At 35.0% G+C, this 21,065-nt stretch overlaps 1 protein-coding gene across 2 annotated transcripts in view; it reads right to left on the reverse strand.

The window, feature by feature from the left end:
- SRBD1 (S1 RNA binding domain 1) overlaps positions 1-21,065 on the reverse strand; it is a 136,155-nt gene that overhangs the window by 104,641 nt on the left and 10,449 nt on the right. For both annotated transcript variants that reach the window (XM_085315870.1, XM_085315869.1), the window contains exons 7-12: positions 20,122-20,239; positions 19,837-19,975; positions 15,478-15,574; positions 13,914-14,049; positions 8,046-8,149; positions 2,860-2,967 (exon numbers count right to left, since the gene is read on the reverse strand). In XM_085315870.1, coding sequence (XP_085171996.1) covers positions 2,860-2,967; positions 8,046-8,149; positions 13,914-14,049; positions 15,478-15,574; positions 19,837-19,975; positions 20,122-20,239 — 702 coding nt within the window. The remainder of the gene's footprint in view (positions 1-2,859; positions 2,968-8,045; positions 8,150-13,913; positions 14,050-15,477; positions 15,575-19,836; positions 19,976-20,121; positions 20,240-21,065) is intronic.

Genomic DNA, 21,065 nt, shown 5'->3' on the forward strand with positions numbered 1-21,065 from the left:
AGGCTCATCCCACATCACTTCATTTCTTGGCTTTTCCTAACCAGATACTGCCCATCATGACAAGTCATCACAGAGTAAAACATAAGCAGCCATCCAGTCCTCAGAACAGGCAGCAAGCTTTGTTTTCTTTTCCTTTGAGCTCTGTATTCTTTTCATTTGCAAGCTACATCCAGGAAGGAAGGGAAAAGGCACTTCAAAACAAAAAAAAAAAAAAAAACACTCCCCCCCCGAACACTCTGTAATAATCTTCCACTGCACCAACCCCTCAGTGCTATACAAAACACTCATTTAAAAAAAATTTTGAATTCAAAGAAATGGAAGATGTTGGCCAAAATAGACTTGTGATAGAAACCATGAAGCAAAAAGCATGAGAAAAGAAGCTTGAAGAACCCTTATGTTACAGTTCCCTTCTTCCTGATGAAGCCAAACACCACAAAAAAGGGAAGCCTCTCTAAGAGCTTGACTCTTAGAAGCCTACAAATGACAACTGCTTTCACACATATTTGACAGAAGCCAACACTTGGACTCACTGTAATGAGACATCCAGCATTTTGGCCAAGCAGTGGACACAGCACCTCCCCTCACTTAGGTAGCTACGTACCGTACTAAGGTCACAAAGAGGAGTGATCTCAACACTTTCAAAATCACTGAAATTCATGATAGCTAAAACCAGCTTCAYCACAAGGTGACTAGCCAAGTGAGTTGAAGCACTCACACTTCCAAAGTAATGTACAAACAGAACATATTGTAGTGAAGCAACCCAAAAGCCATCAGAGGCATCTGCTATTCAGAATTTTAGCTGTCACTTCCTTTCAGAGTAGAAAAGTGCCCAGCCAACCATGTTCATGAAAACAAGTACCAGGAAGACTATTCTTCAGTTGAGCAGAAACTTAAGAGGACAGCCACACAGGTATCTTTCAGATCAGCACATCTACCAAGTAAGTCAGATGTAAGAACTACATTTCAGAATGCTATTGCTGATTRTATATAATTAATAATTTCAATAACCAACACAAGTCATTTCAACATTTCTGATCCAAGAAACCAGGTCTCTTTGAAAAAGTCCATTTGAACTCCGTCAAAATAGGTTTTAAAATTTAGATCAGGTACCAGGACACTTTGCCCAAAGCTAATATTTTAATGTTTCGGGAAGCTTCTCTTGTACTCATAACAGAAGAATCACACCATCAATACTATTAGCCAGCCTCACAAAGCTCTTGCCAGATGTTCTGGGAAAGAAAAAGGCCTCTTCTTACCTAAGAAGGAACAGAGTTAATTTCTCATTAGATACTAAGACTAATTCAGAGCGGTAGGAAAAAAAAAAAAAGACCAGACAGACAAGTAAGATTTAGCAGAACTATGCTTTTGGCTGGCTATTCTCTCAGTGGAAGATCTTGCCACTTTTCTCCTCTCAGCTTTTGGTATGAAATATGGGAAGTGCTGCCATATTACAGCACATTACCAGGCCAATTTTTAGGGCTAGTTTTATAGCACCATGTTTTCCTTTTGACATTTAATGGAAGATTCATCTAGACGTCCCCTAGAGAAAACATGCTCCCTCAGCATATGTAAAGGAATTAAGCTAGCTCGTAAGCTAGCTCATTTCTCATAAGAAATGTACTAACAGTATTATTTCCATTTCAGAGAAGATACATCTTCAGTGTAAGGTTTGAAGTGTTTCAGCTAAAGCCATATAATAAACCAAGAACATACCCAAGATTCTTTTCCAGGAGCCTCTTTTCCTAGAATTTCTTAGCCATTGGCTACCTAGTTGAACAAGGAAAAGCCCTTATCTTGTCACAATACAAAGAAACCTGACTAGTGCATATGAAGCCCTGTCAGTGTAAACAATAAATGGTAGCTTTTTGCTCCTCACAAGGGGACTAGCCATAAAGAAAACTTCAGATGCAAATTAAGCCTGACACAATATTTCATTAGAGGATAATGCTTTTAGAAAGTAGATTTTCTGCCATATTCGATTATTTCATAAAGCAGTATATGTTTAACTCCTGTACTTCACCATGCAAATGCACTATTTTACGCTCCTTCGACACCGAGTTTTAAATTCTCTTTAAATTTAGAACAATAGTAAACGTCTTACATGCGACACTATCTAATGACATTGTTACTACATTCTCACTAGAAATAAGATTACTGAATTCTCTAGAGCCATTACAGTATCCTTGGAATACTATCAGACTAACATTAGGACTATTATGTTTATCACAAAACGGAGATGACAAATACGAGGGACACTTTCAGCCACAGCAGTTGCTTTGCCAGTTCCTTTCAGACAGGCAGAAGGAATGGAGTCAGAACAATGCCACTGACAGTATTCTTGCAGTGACATGAGCAGATCTTGGGAAAATTCAGTGACATAATGGTTAATGCTAATACAAAGATAATGATGCAATTCTATTATGGTAATGTAACTCTAAACTGTACCTCATTAGGTAAAAGTACTGTCAACAGTACATGAACTCAAATATTTCTTCTTCAGTAGCCAGAGGTCAGGTATGTGTCTCCGGCAAGTAATGCAGAAAAGTTGGAATATGGATTGCACAGGTGGGGAAGGAGAGCGCATTTATATATATGGAGATATATGGGAATTTATATCCTAAAAATAACATACAAACTTGTTATTCTATAGCTTCATAGAAATCATTTCTTTATCTCAGTGTGAACTGGATAGGGCCATAAATGAAATCTATAGTACCAAGACTAAGCAGTTCATTTCTTCTGAAAACACACATTCTGAAAAACATACTGATGTTTTCAAATGTATGAAATATTCTAATAAAAGGCAGAGAATGGTTAAGAAATCAATAGCACAAAAATCAGCATTCATTCTGCACTTACCTGAATTCTCTACAGAGGAGAGGATATATAAGGCGCTTATATGCATCCTCTACTGAATTCTGTAGTATCCTCATTAACTCTGGTTTTACAAAGTGTTTTGGTCTCCATCTGAATATGAACAGAAAAAAAATAYATATATTCAGCACATATGCAAGAACTCAAGATAAAAAGGGAATTTTCAAAAAAACCCTTCTACATAGWGTGTTACAAATTAATGTTCCATAAAGAGCAGAATTACTACAGCTTTTATGCAACTAAAGTCATAACTTCAATAGTGAACAGAATCAGACACTAATGTGGTAAATGTTTTACTGTCAGACAAGATCTTTTTTTTCGGTATTAAAACTCAAATCATGTTTTATGTTTTACAGAAAATATTAGAATAGATTAAATCTTACTCTTTACTTAGAGAAGTCAAAACTTATTACAACTGAATGAAGAAGTTGGTTCCATATTTGTTACATTACATTTGTCTTGTTTAGTCATTTTTTTAGGTGTCAAGGAATAGCAAACATCTTCTACCAATGTCACTACAGAACGGCAACTGTGCCCAGACAAAAATTTCAGTGCTAAAGTGCAAGTAATGAAACACAATCCAAATTTCATTTGGAATGCTCTGAGTGACTCTGTTCAAAATGACAATAAAACCTATCAATTTTGCAGTAGTATTTTTTCAAAAAACAAAATCAGTTTGCACATTACTTTTCTCATTCACCTGTTACAGATATATTTGAAGTATAAATAATATTCTAGTAAAAGGCAAAATAAAACCAAAAAATATCAAACTCAGCATTTTTTAAGCCAAAGGCTTTTGAGCAGTCCCTTCTTTAAGGAGAATGTGCACAGTGGTCAGGGCAACAATGACAGTTACTTCAAATTTTGTCCTCAGTTTCAAAGCTCCTGGAATGTAGATCCTGGATACACACTGCATGAACCTTTTTCTCTTTGTCAGTGTTACTATGGGGGGGAAAAAAAAAGTCCCCTAAACAATGACAACTGAATCACTCAGCCTGTCTACCCAGCCAGTGAGAAGGGAGAGGGGTGGAAGGGACACAGTCAGATGTGTTGTACTCAAATAGCATAAAGACTACGAACATTTTCTACTGAAGTCCAGCTGTTTGTATATTAAAAAAAAAAAAAAAAAAAAACACTGAAAACATCCATGCTTTTCTTCATTTGGTGTATCACATAGGTGATATACATACATACATATGGAGAGGAGTGGGGGCTGTGCTTGCTCTTCCTGCCTCCCTACCCTACCACCAGCCCTCCTTCCTGGTTTTWAAAAAAAGTCCAGCTAACTTCTGTAAGGCTTTTTTAAAATGAATTATGGCCATCTGAAAATGTGCCGATGTGTAGGCCCAGGCAAAAACAGGGCTGAATTTGAATTTCATTCTCGGCTTGTTTATTCATACTCAACTCAGAAATAATGCAAATTCTAAACTGCTCCTACTCAGACAGCTTTACAGCTGTTTAAGGGGATCTATAATTGTGTGTAACCCCTTTTACTTTTCTAAGTGTCTCCACATATACTAATTGAGAAGTTTGTGATCAAGTCAACACTGCGTYAATGCATACGGACATGGGAGCCGAATTAAGCTTACCATTCAGTTTTACAACTTCCGGAGTTTTGAGTGCTCAGCCACATGACCTCATCACTTCTAAGACCTTTTGCTAATAGTTCTATTACACCTGTTTGTAAYTGGAGACTTTTCCCATACATATTAAAACTGGCAAAGGATTTAATTCCCCTTATTGCCACATAATCCTGTAAACATGAAATTTCTACAGGTGTTAAACATGACTAAATTCTTCCCAGGAAGCAGGGAGGTACAAATATAGATAGGTACAAATTTGGAAAGCTGTTTCCCCTCTCTCTTCCATCCTTTAAAGCTAGTTAACAAACCTTTTCTCAGAAAGTAGTTTGTCACAGCAGTTATTTGTACTACTTGCCTATATACAACTAAAAGTGATTCAAGCAAAATCCTGCTAGAAATCCTCTAAGCACTACAAAACTAACTCTAGACATATCACAAAGTTAAGAATATCCAAATAGTAAGTTCAATTCATAGCAAATATTGTATTTTTAATGATTAAAATAATACAGGTTATTAGATTTCATTTTCCTTTCCAAAACTCTTTAAAAAAGTGCAGAAATATTTAAATGAATCCCTATTTAGAAAAGCTTCCTTAAAGTAGTATCATCTTACTACGCTCAGCCCTCTATAAACACATGCTCAGAACATGGACCATGATAAACATAAGTGGCTTTGTATACTAATACATCTCAAAGRGTGTATTATATTATACATCATCAACAGAATTTATGCAGCCCAGATTAAAAACAAGTATTAATTAGTGACTGTTCTAGGAAGGGTACAGCGAGTCATTTAGATCTGAATTACATAAAGCAGAGCTTTCATTTATTTTCCTCCAAGACATTTTATGAAAGTTATACAAAATTGCTAGTCATGTACAAAACATTCCTTATAAGGCTTATAATACAGACTTTACACAAGATCTGAAAATTCTGTCCAGAACTGCTGTGAAGTCATTTTTTAGGATACAATCCCACTTTGAAAAATTCACCCCTCTTCCGAAGGAAGAACTCCAAGCTGTCTTTACTCTTAAAACCAGCCAAACAGTACCTCTTCTGGCTGTTTCTCACTGTTCTTTTCTCCATGTCCCAGTTCACAATTAGATATTCGAGACCACGGCAGTCCTAGTGCTAACAGAGTTACATACGCTGTCAAACCACAGGGATGCCATTTTCTGGAAAAAAATAGATTTTATCCCAATCTARGGTGTCAGATTAAAAAATAAGTATTCTTCCTGAGTTTTCAGCACAATCCTGAATTACAATTAATGCTACTAACAGACATAAGATATATACTGAACTTGCAAGGAAAACACAAGTCGTCTTAGAGGGCAGCTACACGGAGTTCAAAATAATAACAAAGAATTCTAGGTTTCAAAACCCAGTTTCCATTCAGTAGCATTTAATGCTAAAAAAAAATGCCCCAGGAGAACAATTAGATGTTAGCATATCTGTTACTAATTCAATAGGAGTAGGTGATATTGTCTTGTGGCTAGAATACTGGCCAAACTCTCTAGCTAGGTGATATTTCTGGTTCTGCAACTAATTTTCTGTTTGACCCTGAGCAAATTAGTTAATACCTTCCTCAAGTTTCAAACTCCTGGTCCCAAGCAAATATTCTCAACCTTCTGTTCTACCCAGTAAGCCAACACAATAAAAATAATCCTTGGCAGTTATTTCCAAGCTTCTAAAGCAGAATCCATGCTCAGTAGGAAATATTTGTCAATTTGGTAACACTGGCGTCAGCCATTTAATAAGCAAGATCAGAATTTGTCATGGACGTTAATGTACCAAGATGTACTAAAATGATTCCTTTTGAAATTTTTTGGTGGGGGAAAAGCTGCCCCCAAATGGTAAAACCTATAAGCATATATAGCCTCATGAATGCTAAGTATTAAAAAAGAGTTCCATTTCCAAGGTCAATACCCTTTTTATTCAAGATGACTCACAAAAGTGTAATCAACGAAAATTATCTCAATTTATATCCCACTTTCATTTGTGTAGCACTGACAAGCTGTTCCAATAGCTGTGGTTCGTAGTGCTTCCAAATTCTGTCATGGATGCAGTAAAAGCAAGACTGATGGATATTTCCTGCCTACAGGATATACATGTTGGGCAGGGGGGGTGAGAGGGAAGGGAAGGGAAGGAAATGTTCTATTACATATACTAAAATTTAAATGAAACTTAAAATGCATTTATGAATCCTGCTACTTCCCTGAAAGTGTTTTACTGTTACACCCAGATCATACTATTCTATTTGGCCAAGGAATGTTTTAATTCTTTCAGGGCTCCCATACCAGAAGCAGATCTATTAATTTTTTGCAGAGAAGAGTTACATTTTTAAAATATATTGCTTTCTTGGAATTGGTGAAGGAGGAAAATGTGTGTTAAAATAGCACCATAGTATAGAATTTAAATGTGACAGAAAAACATTTATTCTCAACTTCTTTCTTCCCCTGGTTAATTAAATTTTAAGATGCAAATGTAAGGATTTAAGATATTCTCAAAGCAACACCCAATATCTCAATTTATTGGAAAAGAGAAATCCATCTTTTACCCRTGCAAACAAAATACATGAAGTTTGGATAATAATGTTCTACAAAGGGGACTAGAATCCAGTTTGCAATCAGAAGACTACTATACTAAACAAAATACTGAACTAAACAACCTATACTTACACCTAACATCTTGCAACAAAATTTCAAAGAGCTTTGCAACACTAAACAGTCCTTAGTACAAGCTTAGAAAAAACAACTTGCCAGAGCAAATCAGTAAGAAATAGAATTAGCCAGTATTTGCAGCTCAGTTTTCCRATATAACCAGAGATCACAACACACAAATTCAGCTCACTATATACACACATATATATACACACACACACGCACTTATATATTTATATATACGTATATATAAAGATGAGAATTGTGGGCTGAAGACAGTCATACTTATGTTTACCTCGTAAAACTTTTTTTTTTTTAAAGAAAGAAAACAGATCAATGAATGCAATTCTGTGCATTTGTGAAACTCAAAGTTATACACTTAAGAACTCTAACATATTATGTTTTGGATTTGTGTGTGTGTGTGGGGGGGGGTGTCCTAAATTCTATTGGAAATGACAATGCTTTTTCAATTTTATCTCATGTTTTGAAGTTTGTCACCTTTAATAACCACTAATCGGATASACAGAAGTATTTTTAGAATCTAAAAATATATTCTATTCCAGTTTACAAACTCTTCTTGTTAATGACTACTGCATGCAATGCATATTGTAAATTCAAAATRTATCTACATTTCATCAAGCCTTTACACATTTTTAAAAGCCCATTTGATTGAGGAACAGGGCCAGTATTCCCAAACATGGCCAAAAGCATCATTTTTTTTAGAATAATGCTGCAGCAGGTGGAAATACAGAATAGGAATGAACCACTCACTGATTTCATCTTATCTAATAAATATTTGTTTAAATTATTCTTAATGTAACAAGACATATGAGGTATGTTTCAGCATGTAGCTGTTCATACTGGATGGAGGGGGAGGGTGGAAGGACACGAGGAAAAGGATTTCTGCAAGAATATGTATCTATGCAGACCTTTCATTGACACACCACCAACGGAATTCATTCTTCACCCCGTCAGGAATGCTGACCTTCACTGTCAGGATCTTCAGATTTTCCCCTCGGTTAATGGCCAGAATCTGAGTGCAAACATAAATGGCAGAGACAGATGACACACAAAATATCCAAAAGATAAACTTATCAACATTTGTGTACGCGCTTGCTTGACATTCTGTAGCAAATCACAATTGGTGGTATAGTAAATCAGTTCATAAAGTCCTAGGATGTACAGATAACATCCACAATTTAAACACAGATTAAATCATGCTGTAGCAGAACATGGCATACATTTTCCCTGCAGTCTGCAATCCCAAAATCCAGTTTATCTTACACACAAGTCAGCATGAATTTAGTTGCTGGAATAACCTTATTTAATAACCCAAATTAAAATTCAAGAAATTAATGGAAAAGTGATTCCAATCATAACTAGAGATCACAAAGCGAGAAAGTTTCTTCTGTGCTTCAGGCTTCACTTTGCTTCCCAAGAGCAAATCCAAATTTAAAAATCAATTATTCATCAGAACATGTGACACTATGGTAATCAGCTTAATTTGTAAGAGGATGAGTTCTTGATTATTTAAACCTAGTTCATAAACAACTSAACGTATCGTAGACAGGTCTTTAAATTAATATTAATACTCCAGCCTTAAAATGTATGCACATCTTTCTGGCACAGTCTTGTGGGTACAAATGCATATTCATGAGCTAAACACAAATCTGGTTGCACAAGTGCTGTCTGCATTGAAAGTTCTATTTTAAATGGACATCTGTGACTACACATTTAAAATCAAGATCACAGTACAAATGGTAGATAATGAGAGTTCCCTATTAGTTTAATCTCACTATGAAAACAATGAACATTCACTTAAAGCAGACCTTATAATATTCACTAAAAAGATAATAAAGTCACTGACAGCTTTAAGAAAGAGAATAAAAGTTAGAAACAGCTACCAATAAAATAATACAGGTTTTTAGATTTAATTTTCCTTTCCAAAATTCTTTAAAGTGCAGAAATCATTAAAAAACTGCTAAAAGTTGATATTCCTATATTACTGCACGTTGCTGTATGTAACAGGCCCTAAGCACTGTCACAACAGAGCATTCTGTGTCAATCATGAACTTTAATTCAATCACTAGCTAACTCAGACATGTCACATATGTTAAATACAATGGCTTAAAATGACTCCAGGACATAGTACCAATTTATATTCCTCAGCTTTACTGCTCTTGTGACATACCAAGCCTGACATATCATTGAACAACAAAGCTAATAATAAAAATTGCATGTGAAATATTATAGCATCAGGTACCTTCATTGCCAAAGCAAATGTTTTCATGCAGAGATTAGAAAGACATATTTTAACAAATCAAATGCTTTCATGTTTATTCTGATTTTATTAAAAGAAAAAAAAAAGCTAAATGTCAAGCTAAAATGAAATCAAAATGATGCTCAGGAATAAGAATATATCTGACAGAATTATGCTGTCATCATTCACCACACTGTTAGTGGGGTCAATATTTGCATCACATTTTATTTACAAGCAGCTACAACTTGGCCTGTAGAATGTTTCATGCAGCCGACCTTAAAATAGCTGTATTGCATTAGCAAATCCTTTTAGCACTTTCATTCTTAAACAATCTCTCTATCCTGTTCTAAATAACTTGAATTGAGAAGAACTACAATCTACAAAATACTCAGTTAAAAAAGTRACTCCCCTTAAAGTAGTGAAGGTACTTGTACTTCGTGTCTACTTGAATGTTACTCTAAGAAATCTTTCAAGTTTAGAGAAAGACTGTTCTTACATAAAACTGGAGTAGATACAGCTGAAGAGTTAGTGAAAAAAACACTATTTTTTAAAAAAARGAACAATAATTTGACCTAATCACAAAAAAGTTCATCAAATCTTATTCCATTTATTAAAAAAAAAAAAAACAATATCCTTCATATTATACCTCAGATCTTTATGTTCCAGACTTACTGAGACTCACTAAGTTTTGCATATTTTGACAAGTACTTTAATTTCAAAATTCTTTTTAAAATGAGATTGAAAAGAGCACATCTGCCTCCAACATTACGGGTTATGAATTTCTTCCTATCRACTCTATCTTTTCCAAATAGAGGAATGTAGCCTCAAGGAGCACACAAACATTTTTTTTTTCATTTTTCTTTTTCCCTCCCCTTAGTTGTGGCAGTGTTTGTATGTCTAGATAGCTAATACAGACAGGCGCATTCCAAAAGAGTCCAGTTGGGTTCTCATTGCTCTCAAAGGAAGGAATGAAGTTGAACCTCTTAACAGCAGAATGTTCCAGCAGAAAACACCCCCAAAATAGTCAGATTACCTGATCATGGCAAAATCTGGACTTTTTTTTTTTTTTTTTTAATATAAGTAAGTTTTCCTTACTTCAAGTTCAGTTTTTTTTAACCTTCTCAGTCAGAAAACCTGACTGCATCTCTCCTGATCATTTATTTCATGGCACATCTAAATGTATAAAAAGACAACTTTCATTAACATTGAACAACAGCACATGAAATAATAGCTTACTGCACATCATTTTACYTTATTTTAATATACATTGCAAGGCACACTCAGGGCTAAAAATATTTTGGTCATAAAAATAGAGTGTATTGTCTTATCCTTAACATGCAAGTTTACTCCTATTACCTTTAATTACATGTAAATGTAGAGTAAACATTGTATACAGGCCTGTATCTTGGCAAAAGTACTTGGCAAAGTATGCAAAATTATCTTATGTATTCTGTTTATTATTTATATAAAACATCTATATTACAAACTATTTTATCTATATATAGAAAAAGCATATGCAAAACTTAGCAAACAAGTCTAGGACATAAAGATCGGTGATATAATATGAAAGCTATTATTGAATCTTACTCCGTTTATCAAAAAATTAAGGTCTTCAGTTGGTGACCATTTTCAGTGTAGTATTTTATCCGTATAAACAAATACAATCTTTCCTGTGGAAGTCTGTAAAGCGGTGATTTAAATTTGCTTTCCACTTTTCCACCTAGCTAAATATATCRAGAACGCTCATCTGTATGCAGTCACCAAAAGAGTAGAAAAGGCCTTCAAAATAAATAGTTTTACAGACTGTACCCAAACAACTATTTAACACATAGTTTGAGGGGTTAGAAAGTTCTGAAAATCCCTCCTCAAATTTCCAACTTTTCAACCTCATTTGTAGGTATAAATTTCTTCTAAAAAGTCAAAAAAAAAGCAGAGAATTTCTTAACTTAGACTTTCTAAACAGTTCTCTCAAAGCATATTCAAAAATAAGTTTTTTATACAGAAATACATATTTTTATATATTTCTGTATTCTGAATACAGAAAAGACTTTTCTTCTGAGTCTTGAACGAAAAGACTTTAAAGTATTAAAAAGTAAGATTGAAATCAACAAAGATAAAAGTGAAACTTTGATCATTTGCATTAGCAGGAGAGTAAGATCAGGTAAACAAAGAGATGTAGGATTTTGAGCAAGACTAGCACAATACTAAGGTTTAAGTTTAAGGAAGAAATGGCAGATAAAACACATTTTTATTTCCTTATTTCATCATCAAAAAGCAAAAGTGAGAGAAATAAAGAAACCAGAAAGTTAACAAAAACAAGACAACAACAAAGTTGGAACATTTTGAGAAAATCAGGAACTTAAATGGCAAACTGCACATGCCAGAGATGATCATAAAACGTATTTGTTCCTCGACTAGCTCCCAAGAGCCCTAGCATGACTGAAGCCCTGAAACTTCAGCAAAGCACAAACAACTTGGACCTTTAAGACTAACAAAGGAGAAGTATTCAATAGGTTAGAATAAGCAATAATAGTAACATACAGGAGAGGAAAGACAACAAGTAAGAGTGCAGGATACATCAAGTGATAACAGGACTACTTGATAAAATGTAACAGTTACCACTTTACTGGAGACCAGGAAGAGGAAAGGAAAGAGGCATTAGGTTTACTGTCTAATAAAAAACAAACATACATATCCATCCCTGAAAGAGATGGAGATTTTGAGTTAATTCTAACATCAAATATACAAAATGAGGACATGTTCTGGATGAGGAGCAGTGCAGCCATGTGGTCAAAGCGTGGTTTCTAGCCCTGGCTCTCCCTAAGCAACCATCTTGCTTATCCAAAATGGAAACAAAATTCTGCCTTAAACAACAGTAAACCACTCATCACCATCCCAGAAAATACTTGAACACCCAATATAAGTTACACATCTCAACATTCACCACTCTCAATGCTCAAAATGCTAAATACTCCGTGACAGCAAAAGTGTTCAGATATTCATTTAACAAAGAAGCAGTCAAAGAAAAAAAAACTATACTGCTTAACACTTAATCTCCTGGTGAATCTACAAACCTGCGAGATCACAGTAGTGTCGGTATGCTCTTTGACTTTTCTAGACTCTTTAGATAAGTTTTCACCAGATGATTACTGATATAATACAGGAAACATTCCTCCTCAGTACAAAGAAAACAAAATGAGTACGTCTTCAAACGTCTATAGAGGGCCTGCTCATGAAAATCCCTTGAAGTAATACTGTCCTTTACCCACCACTGAAGTCCATATTATAGGGTGGTTTAAAATTAATTTGCATGTGTTTGTGAAATATTTCTCCTAACAAATTCATTTCAAGATAGGCAGGAAAATCCATTAAGTCAAAAGAGTCCTACTGTTTTAAATGGCAACCAGAGAGAAAATGAGAGTCTATCAAATATACAAAAGGAAAGGCATTCAGCTGCAAATTAGGACAGCTATCTAAACTAAAGGGATGTTTTCAGTTGGAATATTTTTTTAAAAAAAAAAAAAAAGAAAAAAAAAGCTCTGCAACTGAAAGGAGAGAGAGTTCATGTGGTGATTAGCAATGCACCAGTGCAAAGGTCTTGACAGTTGCATTACAGAGTGCATCACAGTTCAGCAGCTGAGCTTCAGTTACAGGGGCAGCCTCACTAGTGAGGCATCAGTCGCTCCTCAGCAGGTAAGATTGCTTCATTTGTCATTCCTTTTTCTAGTCACGTAGATCTGGGCTTGTGGGTTGAGATAACCAAAGATGTTTTACAGAGGCAATACTGACRACCTACTAACCATATCCCTTGCCTGGGACATTCCTCAGAGCCTTTTTATTTGGATTGTTCAACTTCTACAAGAAGCTGACGATAATGAGAGCTGCTTTTATAGGTCACCTTCCAACTCAGTTTTTTTTAGAGCTTTCCCTAATGCTTTTCACCAGTTTCACCAGAAAGAAAGGTCTAGAGCCAAACAAGCCAGAGGACTCTGGCCTTATGCACCATCTGAGCTGACTCAGCAGCACAGCAAACATCCAAAGGCAACACAAAGAGTAAGTTTGAGTTTGCTTTCAATGCTTACACTAACCAAAAAATTTTCCAGTACTTGGCAATGCCCCATATAGCCACATTCTTACCCCTACAGTGGATAAATTATCACTTAGTCTTTATCCCCTTTCTCATAACTCTTGGTGWGTACTTGACACCAGTGGAAGGGAGAGAGAGGGAAGCACATGATTTATTATCCTAGAGAAAATAAATCATACCACTATTTAAAACTCTGATACCAGCCAAACTGTTATCAATATTATATAAGTCAGTTAGACAATAGACCAGATGATATGCTCTTCTACTCAGTTTCTTAACACAGTGCTTAAGAGTTTAATCCTGTATTTCAAGAATCCAAAAATCTCCATTATCTTTGGTAATTGAAACGTAAAATCAAATACCAGTAAAATCGGKTTTAAAGTAACAAAATTCAAAAGTAAATTCATCTCTGCTACAGTTAAAACCAAAATAAAAATTCTGTAGATGTACCTGATGATGCTGAATGTTCTTTATATTGCAAGAAAACTCATGGTATAGTTGAAATTTATCAATATCTTTCTCATTAATATTTTTGGATGATGCCTTTGCCAAGGCTGACTGGATACAAATGCATCTTTGCTGACATCTAAATACAAGAAACAAAATGTTAGTAAGGTTTTTAAATACGAAGCTTTTAAAAGGTGCTAGTATAAAGTAAAAAATGAAGTTTGGAGTCTGCCCAGTTACAACTCACATTAACTGTAGAATTATCTGTAGAACTGTACGCTGAGACTAAAATGACTGTACTGATTGGAGCGTACCAACAGAAGAAAGACTTCATAAAATACAGACCCAGGCCTTCTTGTGAAAGCTATGGTTACTCAAAAGCCAACATCTGCACTTCACTTTGGTCACTTAAACTTCACACAATAAAGTTTAGGAAGTTGGAACAACAACAACAAAAAAGTAGTCTATGTAACAGAAATGCAACATATCTTTTATATCTACCCAATGTCAGAACTGTCTCCTTGCTTTGAGCACCTAAAACTCACAGGAATATTCATTACTTTATTTTTAGAAGTAACTTAAGTTCCAAGCAGCTAGCTTCCTGGATACTCTTCAAAAGTACTGCATGATAACGATTGTTATACATATAATATGTATTAATTTAGATCAAAAGGATRTATCTGTAGAGCACCATGGATCCAATTAAGGAGCTTCTGGTGGTCTGAAGAATCAAAGTGGTAGTCTGATAATGACAGCATGTTCTGTACAAAACAACCCACACACTGAAATTAGCCTTTTGATGAAGTTGGCCATTACTCACCACAAACTACAAACAAGGGTCAACTAAGCAGAACTGAGCAAATTCAGACTAACACTGTGTATGCCTAAGAAGATACCTGTTCTTYGATAAACCTCTTCTGTCTCAAATGTTATGCAGTAGAGAATAAATAGTGAGCCACTAGTTGCTATCACCAAACTCCTGGACATGACAGACACCTTGAAGTCATTATATAAGAAAAAGTAAATTCAGCTAACAGTCTAAGGATCAATAACTCCTACWTTAAAAACTGACAGATTTACTTGCTGATTGACTATCAATGCCAAAAATCAACCATCATCTTATGTTCTCTATATTGACAGAAGTCAAGCACTAAATTTTGGAGCAGCCACTTAAGCAGATGCACCTCTGAAAAGTCATAGCTTCAACAAACGGCAAAAAGATTTCCCTTATAGCTTGATATCCTTCCTTTAGAGATCACCTTGTAACTGCAAGGGAGACCAGTTCCACCTGTAACAGTGCCACAAAGAATTTTGCCCTCTTTGGGAGTCACWGTACCTTGTTACTTTCCCAGGCAAATTTCTCTGCCACAGAGAGGTGGACAGGTAGAAGGGCTAAAATCACAGAATCACMGAACGCCTCCAGCACAAGTGAAGAATTGGGCATAATACAATCTCACAGTAAAACCACTTTCACATCATTAGAAATCTGTAAATTCTGTATTTGCACAGTAACAGACTGAATTTTACCACGCAACCTGGGAAGTTTAGAAAGTAAATCCAAACTTACAATTTCCTGACAAAATCCAGTGTATCCTTATCTTTCGCAAACATGTCAGCTAAAATATGCTGTACTCCAGCCTCTACTTCCTGGATGGTTGAAAGTCCTTAGAAGAAAAGATGGTTAGTAACTATACAAAGGCTAAAATGTCAAAGTACTCTACAGAACTGCGTAAGCACAAAGAAATATTCTTAAATATATACAAACTAAACAAAAGTGGATATGCTTGACTAATTTGCAGAGGTTGCAAAAAAAAATCCTATTTTGTTAGAATTTTTTTATTAATTGAGCTTCCTCTCTAAAACATCTGAAACCATTATTGTATTTTATAACTCTAGTGATCAATGCAATATCATAAATCAAAACAAAAATTAAAATGAGAGAACAAGAATCATTTCTTCAGTCCAATACTAACAGATTTACTAACATTTATGAYGCAAAGGAATCAAACTACTTACAACGGTGAAGTTGGATATTTGAGTATAATTTTTGATGTTTTAATTTTTTGAGGTTTGCAGCAGGAGTTTGCATAATGACAGTTCTGAGATCAGGGTTGCCTCGTCCTCTCCCATGAAAACAGTGTTCAAACAGTGAAGTTACAAAACGTCTCCATAGCCAAATTATTTAGAGACATGATAGCAAAATCATTCAGCTTTCCAATATACACAATATATACACACAATACCCAGAACTCTCCCTCGCTTCAAAGTGCTGCTCAGAATGAGTTTTCTGATGCATCAAGTGCAAAAAGGTGGCACTCTGTTCTTCTTAGTATGGAAGTACAGTTGGCTATGGAATAAAACTGACATCTTGTATTTTAAATCAATACATCTAATCCTGTTTCTGGTAATGGCCAGTAACAAATGTTTCAAAGCAAAACACAAGAATCCTAGATTTGGTACACATGGGATTTTCTCCTACAATACGTATTACTTTTTACTCTCTCTCCCCTAGACTGGCTAATGCCTTGAAAGAGATTCAATATCCTTTTGAAGAAACTGTGTAGTTCTAATAACTACTATTTTTCTGGAATTCAAGAGTGCTACTCAGTTTGAGAAGAAAGCCCCCTTTTTCCATTCTTGCATTACRACACATGAAAAAATCCTGTATTTGTCTTCTCTGGATGATTCATTATTTTTTACGTACCTTTAAAACAGTCTCTAATTCCGTATCTATTTAAGGCACCCCTCTCGCCACATTTTTTTTCAAAAAATATTATTTGCGYAGAAGGATTTTTCCCCTCATTACACAATTGATAGTTTTTGTTATTGCTGTGATTACCCTGAAGCATCCTTTTGGAATAGGTAACAAATCAGGARCAGAGTTCCCAGGTCACACCATAGATATTCAGGACCATATTGAATTTTGTATATGGTATACCACCTTATGCCTCTTGGTAGTGTTATCAATCATTTTTAAGTAAAAAGAGCACTTCAAGTACAAGTCTTCATTGAGTTGTTCATAACAAATACACAGTTCTTATTCAAACTATTACTACTAATTCAGAACCCTAATAACCATGTTGTTTATATTTGTCCTTTCAGTGYACTAGAAACCACAGATAAGTAAAAGTTTGAGAGTACTTTAACTTCCTTATCAAGAAGGATCAAGTCTATTGGCAGACTCCTCAGAATGTTAAGAAGAGTTTGTCAAACATATATTTTGTTTAAAAGCCTGGGCTCAAGTTCCTATGCAAAACACTACACCTGAGTCTGGCTTCCCCCTAACCAGGGGCCCTCAAAGGACCCAGCCATGCTTCAGCCAGCTCAGAAAGGCATCCCATCTTGGATCTACAAGCTGTGTAAGAGGATAAGTGAACTCTGAAGCAAGAGAGGTACCAGCTGCTCAGGGGGAGTCAAGATCATCAGGTGAGATACAGTGATACTGTGGTGATCCAGTGTTCCTTGTAAGAACGGAGGGAAAGAGGGAAAACCTCCCATGAGGCCTTAGTCTCCAAAGAACAACTGTTCCCTTAAACACCTCCTCCCAAAGAATACAAATGGAAAACATCTATGCCACGGTTTAAACAGAATTTAAAAACCTAGTCTGTATTTCTTATTAGCACTCTAATTTTCCATAACTGTGTCTTTCAATGTGCAAGATTCTGGCTGTTTCATAAGCTTCTGTTTCTCCTGGAAAATAAGTCACAAAGTGGCTTTCACCATTTGTGTCCTTCACAATTCAAGAGATTTCTTATCACTGAGAGCAATGAAGGGTAGTGAAGACTCCCAATATACTGTTAGGCCACTTTTTAAATCCATCAAAGGCATGTRCTTGAATAGACTAATCACATATTTAGATAATTGGGGGTTTATATACTTATGTAAATTTATTGTTTCAAAATTTTACACATCCTGCCTCTGTTGACCATGAAGGGTAGAAGGTTATTCTGGCAACCATCATTTCAGTATAGCAATGTATTCCTGTAACAGGTAAACAGGTAGACAGGTAGCTACGTAGGGCTAAGATTGTAGGGTTCAAAATCCTGCTTCTCATAGGGCTATAAAGTTGCACACTATATAAATTTCTTCTTGCCTTTTCCTAAAGACAGGAAGCTAAACTTACTTACTAGAAAGAAAAATAAAAATATGAGAATAAGAATTAAGAATATGTTATTAAAGGCCTGACAAGATCAAGAGTTGTGGAATTTGGCTCTTCACCTCCACGAGTTAAGTGTTTTGTATGGTAAAAGTAACGTAAGAACAGAATATAAATATGAGAAACTAGGAAGTTATAAATCTTGAATTATATTGAATATGAATTATTATGAAGCAAACACTAAAGATAAGTACTAGAAATGCAAGTGATGACTATTTTTTAAAAATTCTAGCACAGAAGTTGAATGAGATAACAGGACAAAGACAATAMGGATTCAAGAAATAATCAGAAAGTTCCCATTCAACAAGCACAACTCACAAGGGCATCCACTGGAAAAAAGAAAAAAAAAAAGATTGTATAATTAAAGTAAAACCAGAACACGCACACAAATAAAAGAACGTAAGCCTGTTTCAATAACTATCAAATACATGACTGAAATAAGACTTACTGTTTTTATTTCAATTTATTTTTAGTAGAAATATAAAAACACTAAAAATTCAGAACGGAATATTAAGATCCAAATGAAAACTTTTCTGCGCGACAAAGAGCTGATCTTTTTGACTTTAAAAAAGATTCTGATTAAGCTGTATAAAGGTTGTCAAACTGGCTCCCAAGCTGATAAAAATGACCCAGTTCCTATGTGTACCTAGTTTCTTACATGCCCTTCACATGAAAATCATTACATAAAATCAAGTTGCACTATTTTTAGCACAAAGCTGAAAATAGGTATAACTGATTTCAAAAACTGAAATGTCTATCCTACAAGAAATAGCAGTTCCTTTTGAAAGCAAACTAAGAGATTCATTTGAACTTTCAATATGAAGATTCTCTTCTTGAGACTTTGTCAGAATAATTAGCTATGYGTTTGCAACATACTGCGTTATGGAATAATGACATTTTTAAAAATGGAATAATTAGATGATCAGAAAATTTGTCAAATGATTTTCAATGACAAGGTGCAGTCACTTTATAAACAATATTCAAGTAAAACGGCAATCGAAGCTGGAAATCAGGTTCAGCATTTGTATGTTAAAATTCAAAAAATTAAAATCTTAGAGAAGGGGAGAAGAAAAACATTTCTCTATTTTAACACCATACAGCAACAATGTTGTTTTTTTTTTGTCAGAGACTGCCCCCTACAGATTCGCCCACAACTGCATTCACAAAGAAACAGAATTCTGTAGTCTATATACATCACAATCATATAATTTAAGTTCTGCTCAGATTTCAGAGATTATATTTTCTGCAATCCTTACTGTCATCCAAAAGGAAAAACACTCCTACTCCCTTCTCAGCCCCTAAGGCCAATTTTTATTAAGATATGCTCTGATGGGTGATATTTACTTCATTGAAGAGTATGAGCATAAGGCCCTTATAAAAATCAAGGTCAAATTTTCAGTTAGTGACTCAAGCAGGAGTAGAATCGTGGAAAGCTCTCAGGTGTGCAGTGTAATTCTCTCTTCTACAACTAAAATACAGATTCGAATTATCCTCTAATGTCTCCAGACTTCTTTTTAAGGTGTAGCACAATTACTACCATTTTGAATTTAAAAGACAGAAAATGAAAGAAAATCACAACCCTGAATTTAAACGCTACTGTATCTTGCTATAATATCTGATTTTTTGAACTGAATTTAACGAATTCATTGAAATGAATTTAAAATAGTTATATAACTTCCAACAAATTGTGCACAACTAAAAGCATTTAAACCCTTTAAAATCATTTTAAGACATTTAAGACATTATTGCTCACAGAAGCAGAGAGCTTACCTTTGATATTGGGTCTAATGTAAGAAAAGAGATTGAGTTCCATAGGATTCTGCAGGAGAGCAAGAGCAGCAGGTTCCAATCCCAGCTGCTTTGCTCTCTGGGCTTTGGTGCCTTTACTTCCAGTTTTATAAGGTGCAGACTTAAATGAACAAACAAACAAAATAACCTTGTTATTAAAGGCAGGGAAATATACCAGTCATGCTGTGTACTTTTCATTATCCACTATTTAGCTGTGCAAGATTACATTTAACTGAAGCATGACCTAAAAAAGATTAATACACTGACCACATGGTCTAATTCTTCCAAAGTTCTGCAATTTAATAATGCTGTTGACAGGCCTCCTGATAGTTTCCCTTCTTTCTTCAGCTTTTGCATCATTACATGCGTCTTCTTTGCAACAGTACTAGAACACAAGAGATAATATTAACAGTCACATTTCACAGTGGACTTAACACACTCTTTGCTGTGACCTTGTCTATTACACTGTTGAAATTGTGTGTTTGATCTCTGAAACTCCTGCAGAGTAAATTGCATACTAATCTTCAAAACTGTGACAATCCAAGAAAATTTCTGTTTCTCTCCTACTTTTTGTAGTTCAAAACAATATCAAAATATCCTGTGTTAGCTTTAAGAAAAATGTACAAACAAGGGTGAGAATAATTCCTGGGTTTTTATATATATATATATATATATATATATATATATATATATATATATATATGCACACACATATATACACACACACACTTGTGCAAGATGACTAACCTAAAAGCCAAATACAAAGGCTCTAAGTTAAACATATGTTGATGAACACTTACAGTTGTAACTCATATTGAGGCAGTTCTGTAGCCTCAAGTACACGGTACAAGATTTTTAAACTCTTTGTATGGGTACATATGACACTACCTAAAACCAACAGACAGCAGAAGTGTTTTGATATCAATTCAATTATTTGTCAGGGCAAGAATTATCTCAGGCCACATTCCTTCTTTGGAAAGAATCTCTTGCTAAGGGATAGCCCAGGATTAAAAGGAAGAAGACACAATGTTGACAAAACAGCTCACAAATCTGTTTCCTCACCATCTCAAGAGCACAGAGCTGCCCTGCAGCAGGCTTTGCAGGCACTTCTTTGTTGTTTTAGTTTGGTATCTTCTACTTTAGAGTCTCTTTATAATTGTAATGTGTTTAAAATGCCCTAACACACACAGTAAACACAGAAGCAGCAGTAG

The sequence above is a fragment of the Rhea americana genome, unplaced genomic scaffold (genome assembly GCF_003343005.1).
Source record: "Rhea americana isolate MKP2758 unplaced genomic scaffold, rheAme1 scaffold_44, whole genome shotgun sequence".
NCBI classification, from domain to species: Eukaryota; Metazoa; Chordata; class Aves; order Rheiformes; family Rheidae; genus Rhea; species Rhea americana.